General features: G+C 46.4%; 1 protein-coding gene across 1 annotated transcript in view; it reads left to right on the top strand.

Annotated features, from left to right (window-relative positions):
* The window catches only part of LOC147440368 (ARM repeat superfamily protein), an 83,705-nt gene extending 62,519 nt beyond the window's left edge, over positions 1–21,186 (top strand). Inside the window, exons 27-30 of the mRNA XM_086530126.1 lie at positions 19,030–19,263; positions 19,590–20,135; positions 20,311–20,443; positions 20,556–21,186. Of these exons, the coding sequence (XP_086386252.1) occupies positions 19,030–19,263; positions 19,590–20,135; positions 20,311–20,443; positions 20,556–20,809 (1,167 nt within the window). The 3' untranslated portion in view covers positions 20,810–21,186. The remainder of the gene's footprint in view (positions 1–19,029; positions 19,264–19,589; positions 20,136–20,310; positions 20,444–20,555) is intronic.
* The last annotated feature ends 2,752 nt before the right edge of the window (positions 21,187–23,938 follow it).

Genomic DNA, 23,938 nt, shown 5'->3' with positions numbered 1-23,938 from the left:
TAGGTCGAATCACAAACCCATCCCTTGTGAGGTGGAGAAGATGCTCTCTATAGAAAGCCATCTTCGTGCCCAACTCTTGTACCGGCTCTATCCATGTCCTCCTCGTGTCCAGCTGGATCAGATCCTGACGAATGACTCTAGTAATCTCCACCCGTGTCAGAGACATCAAGGGTGCTTGTAGAGAGTACTGAAAAGGAGGTATCCTGTCCATGGTGAAGCCATGTGTCTGAAACCATGATGTCATCTGTGCATACCAGCATGATGTATCCCCCTGTAGAGCTAGCTGTCTGGAGGACTCGGGCCAGCCTGGCATATCCGTCTCTGGTAGTATCCCATAGGCCGTGTACAAAGGAGACTGGTCTGGTAAGCGCCTCAATCTCCATAGGGGGGGGCAGCTAACTCCGCTCGAATGATATGATATGCTCTAATCAGCCAAGAGACCATAGATACCAAGGGCCTCTCCATATGTCTCCAACCATCCTGGCCTACAGAAGGTCCCCAAACCTGCACCCCATATAGCATAGTAGATGCAACCAAAGTATCAAAGAGCCATAGCTTTGTCCTAGGTTCCTGAAACTGAACCTGCGAACACATCCTCTCTAGTCCTCCCAAAGCCACATAAGCTCTGGTGAGTCTAGTCTCTGTTGCTCTTCTCAAAGAAAATCTCGGCCCAGTGAAGACTGCCCCTAGGTAAGTGAAACGAACGAGGAGAAAGGATCTCCCGGCCACATGGACCGCCTACAGATGCGCGTCGAACGAACCACCCGACCATAGTCACCATCTGGTAGCTCCCCCGTGCTGAGGCCAGCGTTCGAGGACGTAGGCGTGCACCTGTAAGACCGAGCGTCCCATACCACCCGCCCTCACCTCCTCGAGGTGACCTCCCACACTCCTAGCCTCGCGGGCTAACCACTGGCACTCTACCTGTGGGGTCGATAAATAACTGAAAATGAGGCCTTGGCCTCCCTTTTATAATAATGGCCGGCCACACTGGCCGGGTTCACACTACGTCCGCCCGGACACTGGACGCCCATCCTGATGGCATCTGGGCTAGATCCCCTCTCCTGTGAGCGGGACATAACATACTTCCCCCCTTAAGAACCATTGATGTCCTCATCAATGAAGTGGGGATACTGAGCCTTCAAAGCTCTAACAGGTTCCCAAGTAGCAAACCTTTCAGATTGACCCTTCCATTTAATTAAGTACTCGTCATAAGCCTTTTGGCGCGAATGACGGGTACTATGATCCAAAACTGCTTCTGGTTCTCGAGGAATATACTCAGTTTGCATATCTTGCCACACATTTTCCTCGATAGGCACCACAACGTTGGCTTCGCCCAATTTCGCTTTAAGGCGGCTGACATGAAACACTGGATGTACACTAACATCCGAAGGAAGAGCCAGTTTATAGGCAACTTCGCCAATTTTCTTTGTGATCAAGAACGGACCACAATATCTAGTTGAAAGCTTATAATGCTTTCCTGTTCGCATAGTCTTGGAATCCTTGGGTATCTTCAGATAAACCCATTGTCCCACATCTAGAGTCCTTGGAGACCTCTTTTGATTAGCATAAGTAGTGACTCGATCACGAGCCGTTCTTATACTATCCTTAGCCAATTCGAGCATTTCTTGCATGTCATACAGGAAATCACGAGCTTGGCGTTCCTTGACTTTCTCTAAGCCAATAGCAATTGGGGATTTAAGCTCAAATCCATACATCAGCATGAACGGGCTAAATCCAGTAGCAGAATGCTTGCTACTATTAGAGGCAAACTCTAACTGTGGAAGATACCTTTCCCAATCAGACTGCCTATGAGAGACATAGGCTCTCAACATGTCCTCTAACGTCTGATTCATCCTCTCAGTTTGTCCGTCGGACTCAGGATGGTCAGAAGACGACATACTCAACTTCGTCTGAAGGTGAGCAAAGACATCTCGCCAAAATCGGCCAGTGAACTTAGTATCTCGATCACTGACGATATCTTCTGGGAGACCATACAGCTTATAAAGCTGATCGACAAATAAAACCGCCAACTCATGGCTTTTTACTGTCGACTTCGTTGGTATAAACTTCGCCATTTTTGTGAGTCTATCGACCACAACCCAAATAGCGTCATTGCCCCGACGCTATTTGGCAAACCAACGATGAAGTCCATGGAAATACTTTGCCACTTGGCATCTGGAATTTCGAATGGGTGTAGCAGGCCAGCAGACAAACCACTTTCGTGGGCAAACCTATGTAGAGCATCCAAGTGACGTTGCATCCCCTCCTGAGAGTCGGAGATCGGCACAGTATCATTAGCATATAACAATAGTGGAATCCATGTCCCTGCCAGCTGTGCACCTCTTTCACCATCGCTCTCAATGTAGTCGGAAACCTCATCCACATACATACCGAAGAGAGAGAGAGAGAGAGAGAGAGAGAGAGAGAGAGAGAGAGAGAGAGAGAGAGAGAGAGAGAGAGAGAGAGAGAGAGAGAGAGAGAGAGAGGTTTCACATGCCCGTGAGCAGATATGGCATCACACCCGATGTCGTTGTATAGACACTATGGCAGAGATCTTGTTGGCTCCATTCACACTTGCAGAGCTTTATGTTGCTATCGAGAGTCTAGACCCCTCTTCCTGTCCAGGCGAGGATGGCCTCACTCGCGCTTTCTTTTTGACCTATTGGGATGTATTGCAAATACCACTGCTTCGTGGATGTCAGGATATCTTTGCATCAGGATATATGCATCCGGATCTTTGTTCAGGTCTCATATCTCTTATTCCGAAAGGGGGTGACACCACAGCTCCGTCAGTGGAGACCTATTACCCTACTCCCTTCGGTCTATAAGATATTAGCGTTACTTATCAGCCATCGCCTGCGACCGTTCTTACCAGATATTATTCATACTTCTCAGACAGGCTTTGTCATGGATCGATGCATACTGGATAATATCTTCACTTTTTATGAGGCAGTAGAGTGGGCCAGATCATCTTCTAAACCTCTCGCTTTTTTCATCCTTGACTTCGAGAAAGCATACGATCGTGTTGAGTGGGAGTTTCTTGAAGGATCATTAGCAAGGATGGGTTTCCCTACGTCATGGATCTCAGGCATTTCCGCTCTCTTCAGGACTGCCAGCAGTGCTATTACTATTGGTGGTCGTGTCAGTCGCAGTTTCGAGCTCTCTCGATCTGTCCGTCAGGGATGTCCTCTAGCAGCATATCTGTATCTGTTTGTAGGAGAGACTATGTCCGACTTTCTTCGAGCGCAGAGTCTTGCATTTCGTGGCTTGACTATGCCAGTACCTTCAGCTCCGGACCTTATCGATCAGGAGTTTGCTGATGACACTATGCTGATGTTGCGCTATTTGCTAGCAGCTCTTGATGCCATGCGGCAGGCCCTGGAGGTTTTTTGCATGGCCAGTGGTGCACGCATTAACTGGCATAAGTCCTATGGGTTACTGGTTGGCAGTGATGACATACCTACTTGGGGGGTGACTGATGGTTTCACATGGCTGTAGCCGGGTCAGACATGCAGATATCTTGGCTTTCAGGTTGGATTAGACGTTTCCTCACAGCATCAGTTTGCACCCGTACTACAGTCTATTCGCAGGAAGCTTTGTCATTGGTCTTCACGTCATCTGTCGTTGGCTGGCCGTGCATTGGTCGCCAACCAGGTCATTCTGGCTACAGTATGGTATACTGCCTTCTGTTGGATGCTACATTCTGGTGTGATAGCTCAGCTACGCAGACTCGTGCGGAACTTTTTATGGAGTGGCACAGATGGGACTATTGATACTCGTGCTCGAGTTAGCTGGTCCACGATTATTCGTCCTAGGTCAGCAGGCGGCCTTGGCATTATTGATCCAGAATTACAGAGCCGCGCCCTTCTTACCAAGCTTATTGTTCGGGGTCTCTTTCCCGGCCAAGAACCTTGGAAGATGCTTCTTCAGGCCGCTCTTTCCACAACGACTCCACGTCTCGGCACTAGAGATGGCCATACTTGGAAAACAGGGTATCGTTTTCTCTTTACGGATGCCCCCTTGTGCACCAGCACTCTCTCACCCTTCATCCGCTCACTCCTTCAGATTTGGGTATCCATGCGGCGAGCTATCATACGCTCACCTCCCTCATGCCGTGAAGAGATTGAACGCAAACCTCTCATTTTGAATGATGCAGTTCTTGATTCTTCAGTTAATCCACCCCGTCAGCTTGGAGAGAGGACTCACATTGATTGGGCTGCTTGGGACACTGGCCCTGCTGCCTCTATGCGGTTGTTTTGTGAGACACGTATGCTGGATGCAGATTTTGTGGCAGAACATTATGACATTGGTTGCGGGGTAACAGACAGACTGCTTGAGATTGACTCCGCCATTCCTTCACACTGGGACGCAGTCATGCGAGGCACGGTTCAGATGCCTCCACATTGTGGCTGGGAAGGCCTCTTTGCTCAGAGCACTCTCTTATTAGTTCGTTTTGACACCATGCTGTTCACAGTTGAGACTGACTACTCTCCGGGGATGCATGCTAGATTGACATATGCTACCACCTCTCCGCACCTTCTCTACAGCGGCGCTCGATGGGAGGCCATACGAGTAGTTGGGTCTCGCGGGAAGCGTCGTTGTGTTGACCCCCGTTTCGCTTCCGCAGATGCTACACTTTGGAGGCTTTGGGTTTGGGGGGGGCGTGCCCTATCTCAGCTTTATTGGGACCCAGGAGAGTGGCATTGGCCTCACCCTAACCCCACCGGTGCACATGTATCATTCTTTGAGTACACTGTCAGAATTGGAAGATTCGCATTGATGAGACAACACACAGAGCAGCCCACTCGTATGCGTTTCTGGTTACATTCAGGTCTCTCCCATGCCTATCTACAGCAGTTTTGGTCAGCCATCTGGGATTTACATGTGGCTCGTCGTATTTCTTTTTTCATGTGGATGATTGCACATGCAGGACTTCCAGTTGGGACTTGGCTAGCTTCTATGGGTCATGATCCGTTATGTACTCGCTGTCCTTTGCGACTCCCTGAGTCACCTGCACACTGTCTTTGGTCATGCTCGTCTTCTCATGTAGTGTGGCTAGCAGTTTGCTCTTTACTTAGCAGAGCTGGTGTTCAGCATGGATTTCTCACTTGGGGATCTGTCTCCTGATTGATGCCGATGCCCGGACCGCATCTTTTCTACGAGGGCTTAGACACAGATCCAACTCTTATGCTTACCTCGACTGGTTATCGGCGAGGGACTTTGGCTATGTTACCACAGATTGCTTGGCAGGGGGATCCTCAGACGCGTGATGAAATCTTCTCAATTATCACTAGCATTGCACTATGGAATGTTTGGAGAGCTCGTTGTCTTCACATTCTCAGTGCGGCTCCACAGCTCCTTCCGGATACCCTCACTGCCATTTGGCTGGACATCATTCACACCCTCCTTTGGCAGTGGGATTCTTCCTCAGGTACATCTAGAGCAGCCGAGGCTCGTCGATTTGACTTCCTTCGGCGTTGGGCTCGATCTCTACTCTTCTTCACACTTACAGGTGGACAGATTACATGGCATTATGCAGCTCCTCATTGGTTTATCCTCCACTCATCATATAGACCACCATGAGATTGTTCTAGTAGAGTTGTCACTATAGTGGCTATCACCCTTACATTCAGCTTGTACACCCCACGTGATAGGCTTTTTTGGCATCCGCTGGGGATTATATTGTACTCAGTAACATACAACCCTGATTTTTTCCCCAAAAAAAAGAAAAAAAAGAGAGAGAGAGAGAGAGAGAGAGAGAGAGAGAGAGAGAGAGAGAGAGAGAGAGAGAGAGAGAGAGATGTTATAATGAAATGAAATGCTATATTAAACGTCTTCAAAAGGCCAAAATGACCTATGAGTCCAAACTGAGACAATCTTGGTGGATCTAATACAATGTCTGGGTACAAAATAAAAATGAAGTAAAGTAAGAACTAAAATGATGATGATGATGATCATCATCATCGTCTTCCGAGGATGCATGGCATCGGGCGTTGTCCGAGAATGTATTGCTTCGATCCTTGAAGAGCATCATCAATGGTGGCCTTTGTTAATAGTCGTACTGGATGTCTCCCATGTCGTGCTAGAATAGTCCTGATCCTCTGCTGGAGCCTCCGTCGATGGTGTGGTGGCCCTCGTAGACGTGGACGTCTAGCTCTCCTGAGCTCAATGGCTCTGTCCACTAATATACCTCTGGTATAGGTGGGCTCTGAAGTCAGCCGTGAAGCTTGCCGATCTGACTGCTCTGAAGAAGTCAGTGATCTCCCTCTGTGAATGTCTCCCACTGCTTGATCTCCTCAAGAGACTCTTTTTGCACAGCTCTAGCAAAAACAACCCGACTCATCTCTGATCCTGATATCTCATGACTCTAGCTAGTGGTCCAAAGCCCTCTCTGAATAGACAATGAAAGCGGCCTCGTATCTCATATATACCGGACAATGACATATGTGATGTAATTTTATCTCTGGCTCTATATAACACAATTGGCAAATCCTTGCCTCTGCTGGTACTCTCCTAAATCTGCTAGTCTCAATCTTTAATTGTTGCGATGATGTGTGCATTTGACCAATAGCACATCGTATCCCATGGGATAAATGAGTGTCCATATAGGTAGGTTGTCACAAACTGCTGATGTGTCAAGCCACTGAAGAACGGAGCCAACCTGCAGATCCGGGTTGAGGAGCCTAGACCCTAAGAAGAAGCAGCAGCAGAAGAAGAAGAAGTCCTACCAACTTACCCCGTCCGATGGGGCCCAGGGGACCTAAAGACATTAAAACTAAAGCAGGACCAACACACACACACACACACACACACACACACACACACACACGCACAATTTCCGAATTTTGGGCTGACATGCTGACGAGGCAGCAATAAGGATTTCCGTGTTTTGCACTGACAAGTGCTAATGCGGCAATGTACGGAATTCCCTGTTTTGCGCTGGCAGCTTTTGGGCAAGATGCTTTTGAGTTTGAAGCTTTTCATGTAACTGCTTTTCATAGGTCAAGGGTCTTTTAATATGTGCAAAGGGCTCGGTCACTGGCACTCTTCGGGGTGAAGGTGCAGAGTGCGAGTATCGGCATTGTACCGAGTTCAAGCAATAGAAAGAAATACCGAAAGGGGTGCCAATGTTTGGGGCGAGTGCTCTCTCGGGGTGGAACTCTGCCACTCCCGTCTTGTGTTGTGCATCTCTTTCAGTTTAGCTGTTATTTGAAGTGCTTAAAGTTGTTCAATCCGTTCTTTTCCGTTGGCACGTTGTGACTAAGTACTTCTTATTGGATGAGATTCTTCTAAGAAACCAACGACCGGAAATATCAAGAGCTCTAATTTGGAATGAGACTCCTTACTGAATGAGATTTTTTTGGGAAGCCAACGATCCAAGATATCAAGAATTCCAATCTGGATTGAGAAAACCGAGTGTCCCTTGAAAATTTTTGAGCTAACTTGAGTTGTTTTGTAAATATGCTGTAATCACGGACGATTATTTTTTTTCAAGAAGGGGAGATGTCACAAATTTCTTACGTGTCAAGCCACTGAAGAACGGAGCCAACATACAGATCCCGGCCGAGGGGCTTAAACCCTAAGAAGAAGCAGTAGCAGAAGAAGAAGAAACCCTACCAACTTATGAAACCCCTTCCGATGGGGCCGAGGGGAAAGACATTAAAACTAAAGCAGGACCAAAACACACAGACACACAAAGGGTAGAAGCTGATGACGTGGCAACCTGTACGGAATTTCCGAATTTTGCGCTGACATGCTTACGTGGCAGCAATACGGATTTCTGGGTTTTGCGATGCTTTTGAGTTTGAAGCTTTTCATGTAACTGCTTTTCATAGGCCAAGGGCCTTTAAATGTGCAGAGGGCTCAGTCTCTGGCACTCTTCGGGGTGAAGGTGCAGAGCGCAAGTACTGGCATTGTACTAAGTTCAAGCAATATAAAGTAATACCGAAAGGGGCACCAACGTTTGGGGCCAGTGCTCTCTTGGGGTGGAACTCCGCCACTCCCGTCTCGTGTTGTGCATCTCTTTCAGTTCAATTGTTATTTGAAGTGCTTAAAGTTGTTCAATCTGTTCTTTTTTGTTGGCACGTGGTGCCCGCTCCTGTGACACAGGTCCGGTCACATATCCATCCTCTGTGAGATGTTCTCTGTAGAAAGTCATGTTCGTACCAAGCTCTTATGTCTAGCTGAATCAAATCTCGTCTGATGAGGTGGGTAATCTTGGTTCGTGTGAGGGACAAGGAGGGTGCATCACGAGTATTGGAAAGGGGGTAGTCTGTCCATAGTAAAACCATGTAGCTGAAACCATGATTTGATGTGTGCATACCAACAAGATATGTTTCCTTGTGAGGCCAGCTGTCGAGAAGACTCCAAGGCCAGGTGAGAGTATCTATCTTTGGGGAGATCCCAGATAGTGTGGATAAAAGAGAAGGATCTGTCTATGACCAGTGGGGGAGCAGAAAGCTCTGCTCGAATAATCTCGTGCGGTGTAGAAGCCTTGGCCCTAGTCATCCGGGAAATCACAGAGACCAGAGGCCTCTCCATACACCCCTTTTGGTATTTCTTTTTATATTAATCTGTGTGCAAAGTACAAGAGAGTCCGCAAGTACTCACTCTTAGACTCTGCGTGCTGATACTCTGAGTAGTGGGTCCCAAAGTACTTATTTATTCTTACAAGGGATGCCCAGAGAGAGAGAGAGAGAGAGAGAGAGAGAGAGAGAGAGAGAGAGAGAGAGATGAAAAGAAATGAAATGATATATTAACGTCTTCAAATGGCCAAGATGATCTATGAGACCACTCCGTTACAAACTTGAGAATTTGGTACCGTGTTGAGTACAAAAAAAGAGATACTAAAATGAATCTAGAAGTGCTACTAGCTGGAACTGTGTTGGGTATGTGTGATCACTGATACAATGGGTGCCCAATGCAAGAGAGAGATACAATGGGTGATAAATCCATCCTCATATGTACTGTGGATGGCGAGAAAGTATGGCACAAATCCTCTGTTGTAGTCTTCGTCGATACTGTGAAGCTCCTCTCTAGTAGCGTCCCAGTTGTCTTGATCTTGGGAATGCATGATATCTTGGAAGGTAGGCTGCCCGTGGCATGTAGGTGTCCATATAGCGTGGTCGCTTTATGAACCTGTACTCCAGTATGGTAAGAAAATGGTCTTTGTAGTGTGACATCTTCCGCTGGAGGGGGGATGTGATCCAAGTCTGTGTGATATAGAGCTGCCAGAGATTCTGTCGGATCACTATGTTTCTCTCACTATGTGAGAAATGAAGCTGGGAGGGGGGATCGTGGTCGTACTGGAAAGGTGGCAAATTCTCCAGGTCAACGCCGTGTGCTCGGAACCATGCTCTGATCTGTGTACCATGCTCTGTCGTATCGGGCAGAAATACTTGTCTCTGATCCGAGCAATGCTAGCAGGATTACTTGGCACACTGTGTGATTCCACCATTTATACACCACAATAAACTTCCACCATTGAGTGCAGATTCCGGAAACAGAGCCCCAGGTCTCTCTCTCTCTCTCTCTCTCTCTCTCTCTCTCTCTCTCGGACAGTGGATATCCACCCAGAACTTTCTTGATCGCCAGAGTTTCACCTGTTTCAAGGCACGGCGCACAAGCAAGTTGTGACGGACCAATAACACTGGGTAGGCTTTGAGGCAGCAAAACGAGGGCAGGCAGAGCCTTCCACGAGGGGAGACTTGATAGCTAACTGGTTCGGTGAGAGCAAGATGCAGCCCGACACCACTCTGTGTTGCCAACAGGCCACGTGAGGGAACAAAAGCAGCAGCATGGCAGAAGCCTCTCACGAGGTGCCGGAGGATGGACCAACCAGCCAACCTCGGAGATGATATCTATGAACCCCGCCTGAATCGAAAGCAACATTTAGGTGGAGGATTCAAGAAATCGCATTGTCTCCACGTTCTGTGAGAGCAGAGAAACTTTCTAGAGTCAAGGATGACTTAATGTTTGGGAACGTACAAATGATGATTAAGGTGGAGCTAAGCCTTTTGAGGGGTGACATTGCAAAAGAGATGTATGCAAATGCGAAGACTTACAAAAAGGCTATGTAAGCAAATATGAGGAAAGACATGAACAAAGAGATGCTTCGTAAGCGTGACAAGATGTACACATCATTGAAGGCCGAAATGCAGACGATTGTGAGGGCAGAAGTGAATGTAATGGAATGTATGATGCAAAAAAGATTAGAGGATGCACGTGTTCCATTTGAATCCTCGAAATAAAAAATGGAATAACGCATGAATGAAAAGGATGCATTGATCGAAGCACTTAAGGGAGACCTCACAACTTGCAAAGATACCCTCACAAAGGAGGGAGAAAACCAACCCTCAGTGATAAAGGAGATCGAAAGCATTAAGGAGCAAGTGAAAACTTTACAGGAAGAGAGAGAAAAAGGCACAAACAACTTCTTCATGGGCGGAGCACCTCTTCAAAACACAAGAGAAGGTGGATAAAGCTGAAAAGTGGATGGAGAACGCAAAGAAAGGAAAAGATAAGATTCGTGAAGCCACACCGACACCCACTATCCTCAAAATGACAATTGAGGAGGAGCAAAAGAGAAAGACTAGAGCCCTTCATGTACGTGCTATAGGTCTCAAAGGCACTGGAAAAGCAGAAGAAGAGGTGCAAGAGCTCTTGAAGCGCATGGGTATTTCTGAACCTACACACACAGGGACTTGGAGAGTTGGCAAGAAGGGAAGTGATGAGAAAGGAAGACCCAAGGAAAGAGCACCCATTATACGTTTCCCTACGCTGGAATCTAGGAAGGAATTCCTAAACAAGAGACTGATACTCAAGCAAACTGGGATATTTTTGGGTGATGACCTTACTCTTAACACTGGTAGCACAAATGTAAGAGCTTATGAGAGAGATCAAGGCAACGAGGGAAAAAGGGAAAATTGCTTTCTACAGGGGAGGGAGAGAAGTGGTGCTGGAAAAACGCACTGCATGACGGTGTGAGACCTATGGGACCAGCCTTAAAATGGCAGCATGGAACTATAATGGATCAATGAAGCTTGATGTAGGCGCATTTGAGGATAGCTTTAAGGGAAGGGATATTATTTTTTACTCGGAAACGAATCAGACTCCTAGCGGCACATTACCTAGAGTGACCGGATACCATTGGGAGACTACTTGTAGGCAGGATGTGAGATTAACGCATAGAGGACGGGGGTTAGGAGGCGTGGCAGTCCTGAAGAGATGAGCAAGCCAGATATATGTGGGTCAGAGTGAGAGCGGAGACAAAGAGGCCACTCTATATCGCAATATGCTAATTTGCCCCCAGCACATCTCATTATGCATCGTCCAAGGGGCAGTCACCCTACATGATATTGGATGAGGATGTCACAGGCTTAGGCACCCCAAGTCGAGAATCAGACACGACACATGAGAGAATCACTTAAAATACTTCAAAACTTTAAAATCACAGTTCAATTTTGGTCGACACGGCTCGGCGTTGTTCCATGCCCGAGAGAGATTGGCCCCAAAGATCGTCGCCCCTTTTGGTATTTCTTTTATATTAATGACTGAGCAGAGTACAACCCCCGCGGGTCCTCGGCTCTTAGACTCTGCTATAGATGCCCTAAAGAGTGAGGCCCTTGGGCCCTTTTTATTCTTACAAGGGATGCCAAAAGCAGAGCCCCAAGAGCGGTTAAACTCAAAAGCAATGAGTCCCAAAGCTTTTGTTCCCAAAATCTGCCAGCAAAAAGCACAGCGCAAATTGCAGAAATCCGTACAGGCTGCCACGTCAGCAATCATCGTAAAAAGCGAGATTTCGTACAAGCTGCCATGTCAACAGTTTGCCAACGCATTTCACGGGCCTCCGTACAGCCACCACATCAACATGCCGTACAACCTACCACATCATCTGTCTGCACTTCTGTCCGTACTGTCTGGCCGGTAATATTGCCACGTCATCATTTTGTGACAAAGGACATATGGGAGTTATCTAGGGATGGATATGCCATTCTTCTAGAAAACTTTAATGCCAGTACGGGCCAATCTCAAACAACTTTTTGCGATACCTCAGAGGAAATGTTGAGAGAATTGGATGTCAGTGATATGGGATTGGCCAGGTGTTTGCAGGATGAAGAGCACACTAGATATGGGGGATATTTGATAGATTTGGGGACTGCACATGGACTGGCCATCTTGAATGGCCTATAGAGATTTCCAGCGTTGAGTGGGTTTACTTGTTTTCCTTATAGTCATGGGGCCAGCATAGTGGATTATGTTTTGGCTCAGCCCAGTTTCATAGCCTCTATTCAGGACTTTACAGTGGGGCCCTGGCCGATTGGGGTAGCAGTAGATCATGCCCTCCTCATGTTTACCGTCTCATTCCGGTTCAGCATAGCTCGACTGGCACAAACATCTACACATACCCGATACACTTTTACTTCGGAGACCGATTCTGTCTACATAGATGGCATCTACAGACGCTCATGTACAGAGAATCCGGTGAGACCTCTAGGGGAGCTCACATTTATTCTGACAGAGACACTAGAGGATGCAACAACAGAGGCATACCCACACATTGAGCCTGGGCAGCGACGACGTTATGGGAGTTTACCCCAAAATAGCTGGTATGACGAGGAGTGCAGAGAGACTAGAGCCCAACTTTAGAGGGAGGTAATTATAGGAATCATTACTCACAGGCAGTCACGGAGTGCTTCTCGATGTTTGGTACGATGGAAGAAGAGGGCGTTTCTAGCTCGACTAGAGCAGGACTTATATCAGTTGTTTTTGAGCCAGGATTCAGGCGAGGCACGGCGACTCTTCCATGAGCACTCTCCCCCACCAGTCATCACTTCTACGGAGGTATGGGGTCAGTATGCATAATCTCTCTACATAGTTTCAAGGCAGCCACCTCTTCTAGATCCGCCAGAGCCATGCCCACACACATGATTTCTTTACCCTCGAGATGGTAAAGAAAGCCATTCAGACAGGATGAAGACTAGGAGAGCATATGATTACGATGGCCTGGTAGTAGAGCATTTTATACATGTGAAAGATCTGCTTGTAGAACTTCTAGCAGTGATGTTCAACCACGCCATGTGCGAGGGCCTACCTGATACGAGAAGTTTGTCCACTATCGTACCTATCTTCAAGTAAGGGGACCCTATGGAGCCTGGGAATTACCGCACTATCATGATTGGACACACATTGGCACAGTTGTACGCATCCACCGTTGAGCAGCAGTTGAGTAGATGGGCAGAGAGAGAGGGTGTATGGGCAACAAGACAGGCGGGTTTCAGGAGAGCTTTCTCTACTCTTGATCATATTCTGACACTTAAGGCCATTATTGAGGAGGGGAGGTCACGTGGGAGACGGCTCTATTGTTGCTTTATGGACTTCTGCAAAGCTTTCGATACAATGCCCAGAGCTAGATTTGATGCGCAGACTGCAGGAGATGGGGATACTCAAAGAGTTTCTCTGGGGGATCAATGCTCTATACAAGTCAGTAGTGGTGCATGTATGCACTCCAGAGGGGATTCTGATTTGGTTCACTCCACTATTGGGGTGAAACATGGTTGCTCACCATTGCCTACACTATTTGGCATGTATGTGGATGAGATTGCTAACTACATTGAGATGGTTGGTGATAGAGGAGCACACTTGGCAGGGACATGGATCCCACTATTGTTATATGCTGATAATATTGTGTTGATTTTTGACTCCCCGGAGGGAATGCAATGTCATTTAGATGTTTTGTACACATTTGCCCACGATAGTGTATTGTCTATTAACCTGGGGAAACCCAAGGCTATGGTGTTTAACATCACACCACAGTGGGCCAGGAGGTCAGCACCCACTTTTACATTTGGCCAGGAGACGGTGGAGTATACAGATGCATACACGTATCTTGGGGTAGTCTTCAGTGGACCGGTTTTTTCATTGAGGAGAGTAGCAGAGACTAGATTGACGAGAGCTTATGCAGCCTTGGGAGGACTGGAGAAGATGTGTTCGCACGTTTAGTTTCAGGAACCTTGAACAAAGCTGTGGCTTTTTGACACTCTAGTGGCTTCAGCTATGCTTTATGGGGCTCAGATTTGGGGACCCTCAGTAGACCACCATGGAAGATCTGGTTAGCACTGATGGATGGAGATCTATGGAGAGGCCTTCAGTCTCTATGATCTCTCGGCTGATTCGGGCTAAGGTCTGAGTGCCACATGAGATTATTCGAGCCAAGCTAGCTGCCCCCCTCTCGTAGTTGAGCCCCTTACTAGATTAGTTCCCTTCATGCATCATTTATGGGACCTCCCGAGAGAGAGATGCTCGGCTAGCCCTTGAGTCATCCCGATAGCTAGCACTACAGGGGGACACAGCATGCTGGTATGGGCAGATGACATCATGGTTTCAGTCACATGGCTTCAGCATGGATAGACTTCCCCCATTCCAATACTCCTTGGATGCACCCTCCCTTTCTCTTACACGGACAGACATCATTAGACTTATACGTGAGGATTTGATTCAACTAGATACCAGAAGCACATGGATACAGCTGGTATAAGAGTTGGGCATGAAGATGGCTTTCTATAGGGAGCATCTTCTCCAACTAACAGAAGATGGATATGTGATCAGACTGGCCTATATGGACACTCATTTATCCTATGAGATATGATGTGCTATTGGTCATACGCACATCATCAGATCAGCTAGAGATTGAGATTGGCAGATTTAGGAGAGTACCAGCAGAAGCCATGATATGCCAATTGTGTCATATAGAGCCAGAGACAGAGTTACATCACATTTGTCATTGTCCGGTATACTATGAGATACGAGGCCGCTTTCACTGTCTGTTTAAAGAGGGCTTTGGACCGTTGGCTAGAGTCATGAGATATCACGATTAGAGATGCCTCGGGTTGTTTTTGCTAGAGTTGCGCAGACACAGGGAGAGTCTCTTGAGGGGACCAGGTAGTGTGAGACATTTACAGAGGGAGATCATTGACTTCATTAGAGCAGGGACTCAGCAGCCAGATGAACTTGCCTCACAGCAGACTTCAGAGCCCACTTATACCAAAGGTATATTAGTGGACAAAGCCACTGAACTCGCGAGAGTTAGGCACCCTCGTCTACGAGGGCGACCACGACATCGACGGAGGCTTCACCAGAGGATCGGGACTATTCTAGCACGATATGGGAGACGCCCAATACGGCTATTTACAGGGGCAGACATTGACGAAGCTCTTCAACAACCGATGCAATACTTTCTCGGACAACGCCCAATGCCTGGCATTGACGATGATGATGATGATTTTAGTCTTTTAGTTTAGTCTTTCACTTTACTTCATTCTATTTTTGTACCCAGACACTGGATTAGATCCACAAGGATTGTATCAGTTTGGTCTCAATGTCATTTTGGCCTTTTGAAGACGTTTAATATAACATTTCATTTCATTTCATTCTCTCTCTCTCTCTCTCTCTCCCCCCCCCCCCCCCACAAAGCTTGGAGAGCCAGCAAAGATCCACAAAAAAAGAGCCCTCATCCTCCAATTCACCTCCGAGGAGTCTCGAACATCCTTCATCCGAAAGACGGTTATCCTCGAGGGGCCCCTATCTACCTTGACAACGACCTCACCAAGATGCAATAGAACCACCACCGAGCATGCATGCCTAGAGTGAAGAAAGCTCATAAAGAAGGGAAGAAGGCGGTATACCAAGATGGTAGGGTCATCAATGATGGCAAGACCATTGCATAGGGACTCGCGGCCTATGGAACACATGAGGAGATCCACCTCGCGGTTTGGAACTGCAATGGGGATCTATAGACACACCCAGAGAGACTTGAGGAGGTGATGAGAGGACGGGGCATCATTCTTTTGACAGAGACACATGAGAGTCTAGAGCGGAGTCTACCAAAGATTCAGGGCTTTCAGTGGGAGTCCTCACATCAGCACACCACACGAGGGTCAGGAGGGGTGGCTATACTCTTCAAACAGGGACTTCGGAGGAGGATTCAGATTGTTGCACGAGACCCACAAGCCTGTTACCTCTGGATCCGTTTTGAGCTATCACATGCTAGGACTATCTACCTCGCCCTCTGCTACTTCGCCCCCTTAGGCTCCAGATTTGCTACCACAAAGACAACAGGGGAGAGGGAGGAGAGACCATCCCCATACACATGCTTGTCAGATGAGATTATGGAGTACTCTAAGTAGGGGAAGTCTTCCTTATGGGAGAATTCAACGCCAAGACAGGTAGGAATCAGTGTGAGACATACGACACAGAGGACCCGATGGCATTATTTGCCATACAGGAGGAGGCCACCATGAGAGTCGGCAGACACAGCTCACACCACAGAGTACGGCCATCATTTGCTCAGATTAGGCTCCCAGCACTGCCTCGTTTATAACGGGATGGCACAATGGCCTACTTCAGGAGGACTAACATGCATACCACATGGAGTTGTAGCCGAAGGGGGAAGCACCGTGGATTACATCATGGGACCCAGAGAGGCCACCCACCTACTTAGCTCTTTCACCATCCCACCCATACTGATTGGAGCCGACCACACCTATCTTGTACTCTCCTTCACAAGCGACGCCACACCCCACACACCCATGACGCGCACCCCACACACCACGATCCATTTCACACATGAGCTAGCCCCCTTATACTCGGCAGAGGTCGAGAAGGGACTCCTCCTGCTCCACCCCTCTACACCACTACCTATGCTTGCCTCTAACATCACATTTGTTCTTCAGACATCAGCCATCAGCTCTTTCCCACACACCACCCATGCAGCCCACCCACCCTGGGACCATGCCACTAAACCATTGGTACGATGATGAGTGCAAAGCCTCTACCGCCGGCTGCATGCACTACGGACTCTTGGAGAGACCACTGATCAAGAGGCTAGACGCCAAATGAAGACACTCACACGCCGAAAGCGGCGAGCTTTTGAGGAGGCATAGGAGCTAGAGCTATATTACAAGCTATATTACAAGCTATATTACATGTTCATGAGCATGGATAGTGCCACAGCATGGCGCACCCTCTAGGAGCCACGACTGACTACCCCCATTGAGGATCCACAGGTATGGCACGACTACGCAGAGAAACTCTATGAGGTGCGAACCAGCCTCCGATTCCACAACCTCCCGGCCCTCGACCCACGAGCTCCTCCTTCACAGCGGAGATGGTCAAGAAGGCCATTCACGGACTATAGCACTGCCAATCATCAGACCATACAGGTTTACAGAGTGAGCACCTCATTTATGCAGCCACCGTGATAGCCCCATTGATTGCGCATGCATTCAACTGGGCTATAGGGGAGGGCTTCCCAGAGGAGTGGACCAGGCACACCATTGTGCCGATCCACAAGACTGGAGACACTTTGGACCCATGGAATTACAGGACTGTCATGATCGGCCATATAATGGCCAAGCTATATGGGAAGGCTGAGGCCTACGGGCTCTTGGCAAGGCAGGGTTCAGGCGGACCTTCTCTACTATCGATCACATCTTCGTTCTGCGTCGCGTCATTGATGGGACAAAGGTGGGGAAGAAGAGGCTTTATTGCTGCTTTGTGGATTTCCGCAAAGCGTTTGACACCGTCCCACGGGAGAGGCTCTTTCGACGACTCCAGAGTTTGGGGATACCTTCGGAGATGATATGGGCCATCTACGCTCTCTATGAGAGAGTGACTGGGAGAGTTCGCTGCCCAGGTGGTATGTCAGAGTCTATTGCTAGCACCATTGGTGTTGAGCAAGGATGCCCCCTCTCCCTAGCCCTCTTCGGACTCTACATCAATGAGATCTCTGACTACATCCTACGAGTAGGAGGGGCAGGAGCGGACCTAGTCGGTACCACAATCCACATTATGCTATGTATGCTCATGACATTTTATTGATTTCAGAGTCACCAGAGGGCCTATCTGAGAGCTTTGGATGTGTTTTGTACAGACAGGGGACTCAAAGTGAATCTTGGGAAAACCACACCTCCAAAGCAGTTTGACGAGCAGTCACATTTACAGCAGCAGGAGGAGCAGTAGAGGTTGTCAGCTCCTACATCTACCTGGGAGTCACATTCACCAGCAGACAAGGGCCCTTCTCCATGGCACAGGCCGCCACTGATAGACTCACCAGAGGATATGCAGCATTGGCCATGCTAGAACGAAGATGCCATCAGGCACACTTTCAGGAGCCCCGCACAAAGGGGTGGCTATTCGACACATTAGTCACTCCAGCCCTGATATATGCAGCTGCAGTGTGGGCACCCAGATTGACAGATAGCCAATGGGCACGGATTGAGAGACCACAGATCTCTATTAATTCGCACGTGTTTCGAGGCAATCATATAGTGCCGCCGGCCATCATCAGGGCAGAGCTTGCCCCCCCCCCCTCCCCCCCCGTAGTGGAGGCACTCTTTCAGCGGTCTGCTTCATCCAGAGAATGCGAGAGCTCCCGATTGACAGACTCACACGATGAGCATTTGAGTCGGCTATACAGATATCAGAGACTGACATTGCTGGGATCAGTCAGAAGTGTTATTTTCTGTAGCTTTATATACCTATTTAAGTGCAGCATTCTGAAAATGTGGCCTTTCTTTACCTTCTTTCCGTGATTCTTGTCTATTGTTTGAGCTTGTGATGACACCCCTGGCCATTTTGGTTAAATATCGGGCTGCTTGCCATGATTGCGAGCAGCCCCAACAGGTTCCCAGTCGCCTTCAACTGCCAATCAACATGCCAAGAGATTTGAACCGGGCACCTGCACGCTCAGGAGATGGGCCTTTACCACTACACCTGCAGGCATGTGTTTGAAGGTGGATTGCAATCAGCCCTTCAAATGCCTGCATAAGGTGCTGACCATTGCCCACCCCTAGTCACTGTTTTTCTTCATCCTGCCCACATTGCTGGGACCAGTTCTCTCTGCACGGAGTTCATAACATTTTCTGTAGTCAAAATACCTATTATGTGCGGCATTCTGAATGTATAGTCTTTCTCTACCTTTTTTCCATGCTACAGATCAACAATAATCCAATGGCTTATTTTATGCAGGTATTAGGATTAGCAGTGGAGGTTATGGAAGTTAAATTTCATGTGCATCTGGAAGATTCTCTTGATCTGAGTTTAAGGGTATTGAATCATGTTCTGGAAGTCAATGGGGTCGATAAGAGAGCATTTTCTACCACTGTAGGGGCTATTCTTTGGCAAGAGGCATATTACATTTTGGTCATGCTGGAGAAGCTAATAAAACAGTTTCCTGACCTTTCCCTTCAAAGGAGCAGTGAGGTATTTATTTTCACTAGCACACTACTACGTCAGTTCCAAATTGGTGTCTTAGCTGCATGAAATGCTTTTGTGCATGCGCTTGCGCGCGCACGCACACACACCTGGCTTTTGAAGATAGAAGCTGATTTTGCAAGTTCAGAAAATGCTGAAAATTTGGAAGGGCAGGAAGCAAACGATGGCAAACAATAAAGCAATTGTTTTCATCAAAGTGTCTCCTGGAAAGGGCTTCTTTGTTTTATCACTGGTTGAATTTAAGGAAAGAGGGTTGGTTAATTATCGTGTTTTTGGTTGATTTAACGGTGATTATTGTGTCTGTGCTATTTCAGGGACTGTGGGAGATCATTATTTGTTTCCTTGTACACCAGCATGTCTGGGTGCGGAAAACATCGTCCCGCCTTTTATATATGTACTTTGCTGCATGTTGTGTTGCTGATAAGAACACAGAAGCAGTGTATATTAGCAAAAATGGCAAACAAGCTTTTCTACTGCAACCAAGCAGGCTTATGCAACTTGCGGCCATTCTTTGTCAACAAGCTGGCTCAGAGCTGGATGAAGACATGGCGGGGCTTCTCGAAAAGAATTTGCTCTTTACATCTGTGGCGTTGCATTCTACTTTCTTTGATGGGAAAGGTAGGCTATCATGGTTGGATGTGGTCAGTGGGAAGGATGCTTCAATCCAAACTAGAGTTGCGGAGGCCTTGAACATCCTGAAGGTGCAGCACTGGATGTCAAAGGAAGGCCAAAGCTCTAATGGCTATACAAGCAGAAACAAAGAGACGGGGGTTAACGATACCATGGATGTGAAGTATTATGGGCTTTACCCAGTGTTCAAGTACCTGCAGAGAGTTTCGTTGCAAGGAGATGACCTGCAGGTAAGTGCAAGTTTTGAGTGGTTCTTTGAAAATAGCTGAATGCAAGGTTGACCCGTGTGCATGTGCATTTCATTACAACACATGAGCTTAGTGGCCTTTAAGAGAGATTTAGATAAGGACATTCACATAATTAAAGCTGGGGCTGGGAATGAAATATTACTTGTCGATCGAGCAGATGAAGACGGTGTTCCACCTGTATGATTCTTTCTTGACACAACTCGGTAAAGACGGAGTTCAGCCTTATTTGTCAAGCATGCTACTTCCTTTGTACAGGACGGCGGAGTCTGTGGCTGCAAAAATTGTCGCAGGTAAAGGGATGAATGTTTCTGCTTGGAAACTTGAGTTTGTCAGAGTTATGCATGTGCTTGCTGTATCGTCAGTCAAGATCAAGACAATTGAATTTATCTGGTTGTTCTTCAGCTGATGTGAAAACTGTTGCTGAGAGCGTACTCGACCGGATTCGAGAGACCGTTGGCACCGAGGAGTTTGTGCAAGCCTACAATGAGACGAGGCAAATGACAAAAAATATCAGGGAGACGCGCAAGCGTGCAAACAAGTTACAAGTGCTTGTAGACCCTGAGGGGCATGCAAGAAAAAAGCTGAAGCTTAATGCCAAACGTCAAATTCAGAAGAAGAAGAAGAGAAAAATATCAATGGAGGGGCGTGGTTCATAGAAGACTTTTGTATTGCTATAGAGCTGCAGACTAGTATAATGTAAGTGAGCCGTACCTTCACACTCAATCTATGTAACCTTACAGCATACGCATCCCTCGACATGGGCGGACGTGATCTCCCAGCTCTGTAGGAGGATAGTCAGTGTGACTTGTGGTCTTGTAGCAATGTCGGCTCGGATTGGAAAAGTTTCCAAAAAGCAGAGAGAATTTTGTCAGCATGAGGAAACTGTATATAAAAGTTGAGAAATAGCTTGTCAAGTGTTTTATCATTTGCATTGTGTCCTCAATTGGTTGTAAATCAAAGGAAGTTTTGCTCACAAGATTTTAACATGTTTATTCTCTGTCTTATCCTTGCCAAACCAAATACCTTATGAGTAGCTTCATAATGTGTCATTAATTTTAACCTCAACTCTGTAGCTAACCAGCATTCCTCTCTATCCTTCATCCACTCTTTGACCAAGGTCGCTTTTTCCTTCCTCCATTTATCTATCTTCTTCATTCTTTCATTTCCGTTTCGAATGTTAAGAGGCACATCTTCGTGGCCACAAACGTGGAGAGACGCTTATTGGCTGCAAATGATCGGATGTTAAGCACTTTGTTGATTCTTTTATTAACAAGGCTGTGGTCTCATGTGAACAAGAGAATTTTGAGTTCCTTTGTCCTTATCTGAACCCACCCTTGGCTTTGCTACTTGCAACTATACGATTCTAGGTTTTTGTCTCTCTTGACGGAGTACATTGGTTCCAAGGATAGTTACGTCACGTGCCAAGTCTTCTTGTTTATAGACTTTAAATTTGAGTCCTCTTGCATCTTGGCAACACTCGCAATGTAAGAAAGAGATCACCTGCCCTAGAATTGTTGTTGCACACGCTTGCCCAACAGTGCCTCTCAAACATTGCAACATGGTGCTTATAATGCCTGACTCAATGCCGGAGCTCTGATTCCTTCAAAACTGCATCAGAACATGAGCTTGTAGTTGAAACATGTTTAATGAACACCATCAACAGCGTCGTATAATGTATAATGGTTGCTTGAAGAAGCATGACAAGATGCCAGATTATTCAGAACATAATAGGCTATTGCAAACCATGTGGCACAAAATATTTGAGGTGCTTTGTTGGGGGTCTTGGAGTGAAGCAAGGCACCTGAAAACTGTGTTGCTCTTTTATAAACTTTACAAGGTAATTGGCATCTAGGAACACGCACTTAATAAATGGCATTTTCCTAATGTCCTTTAGTATGGCAGGTTTAATGTGTTTGTTTAATGGTACTTTTCTAGGATAGCTGAGCTTGCACCCTTGTAGTTGGAGGCGTTATCTATTTACAATAGTACTTATGTTGTTGGGCCCACCAAGGCAATTTATACACCTTCGTCAAGTCTTCTCTTTGACAGAGGTATCAATAGCCTTGAGAACATTGAACCCTTGGGTAGATTACCATGATGATGATCGACCGAGGGTTTTTCTAGCAACTTGTCCGTCTGTCAAGTGATATGGTACAACCAAATGCCAGGACTTTGCTTCAGTATAGCCATCGTGCTTCTTTGAATTACATCTATATATTCAGTTTGCATTTTCCTGTGATTGGGCATGAAATTTTATTTTTTGGTTTTGGACAAAAAACGGAATACCATAGGCCATGAAAACTGTGTCCACTTTAGATATAGATTTGATACATCTTGTTCATCAAATTTTGCATGCAAAGTTTGTAGGCCTTGTTAAATAGACCAAGGCCCCTATTCACTCCTCCACAACCACTTGCTACAAAAAAGAATAAAGACCTTGCGGGGTTGAAGTGAAGCCGTTGGAGTTTTATGGTTGCATCCTTCATTATTTGTCTGTGTGCCCTGCTTTTATAAGTTTAACTCAATGTTGCTTCATTCACGCCCTTCCATCTTTTTGGGAATATACCTAACTATTTGCACGTTGTGCACCCATTTGTTCGTGGGTGATGTACTGTATTCCACTTCATTGGTGCCTACACCAAACAAGTGCTCCTTGAAGCGGGTTGCAGTTCCATGAAATGTATGGTTGCAAGTCTTGCATTCGAGATGACACATTTTTGCCATGCTCTAGCTTGTCCAAAAACATCCACTCTTCTCACACCATGACTTCTAGGTTCTACAAATGGATTTCTTACAAAGAATAAATACTTATAACTTTAGCCTTTCATCAAAAAAACTGAGAGAGTCACGACAACTAAATAAAAGAGTCATCTATAGGAGCAATGTAAAGGGTGAAAAATAATCACAAATGAACATGACATTTATAGTTACTTGGAGGTAAAGAGAATTTACTCATGACCAACCGAGAAAGCTCTTTAATCATTCCACTATCTATGTCTTTTAAGATAAAAGCAACGACTTGAACACAACCAAGTGACCATAGAGGCTCCCAATTTCCTATGTCAACATAGAGGTAAGAGCATTCCTTAAAGAAACCATATAATCACTTGGAGGTAAGAGCGTTCGCTCAAAAGCAACTTAGTGTATCCTACAGTCCATCTACTATCTATGCTCACTTAGAGGTAAGAGCATTGGCTTGATAACAACTAAATGATCCTAGGACCACCCTAAGTTTGATATTGAGCCTATTTGGAGGTAAGAGTGTCATCTCATAACATCCAAGAGGTTTTATGTCAATGTCTTCTATATCTACATGGTAGTAAGAAAATAAAACAACCAAATAGAACTACATTATGAATCTTTGATTTTGTTTTTTCTAAGGCCCACTAATTAAGTGTTAACATCTATGTCGTAACTATGTATCTAAGCACAGTGCAATAGGTCATACACCAAGTTAATAACATCTAAACACGACACAAAAGTAGGGACACACAATGGTTTTGATCACAATCTAACATTATTTTATGTATATAAAAAATAGAAAGAGGTAAAGCCCTTTTATATTTTTAACATATGTAGGGTAGACACAAACACCAAATTACTACTTTTCGTACCTTCTGAGCACCAAGAGCTAGTAATTTTTTCTCGAAACATAAAAAAGAGAATTTTATGAAATTTTAGCTCTGGCTTGGGGGTAGCCTTGTAGTTTTTGTGCATGTGAGTTGCACTCCCAAGGCCATATATTGATTGACACACATATAGGTCAATAAATATATAAACACATA

The sequence above is a fragment of the Adiantum capillus-veneris genome, chromosome 15 (assembly GCF_014529385.1).
Source record: "Adiantum capillus-veneris isolate H3 chromosome 15, ASM1452938v2, whole genome shotgun sequence".
NCBI lineage: Eukaryota > Viridiplantae > Streptophyta > Polypodiopsida > Polypodiales > Pteridaceae > Adiantum > Adiantum capillus-veneris.
The sequence above is the reverse complement of the archived record's forward strand: the minus strand, read 5'-3'. Positions and strand labels throughout refer to the sequence as shown.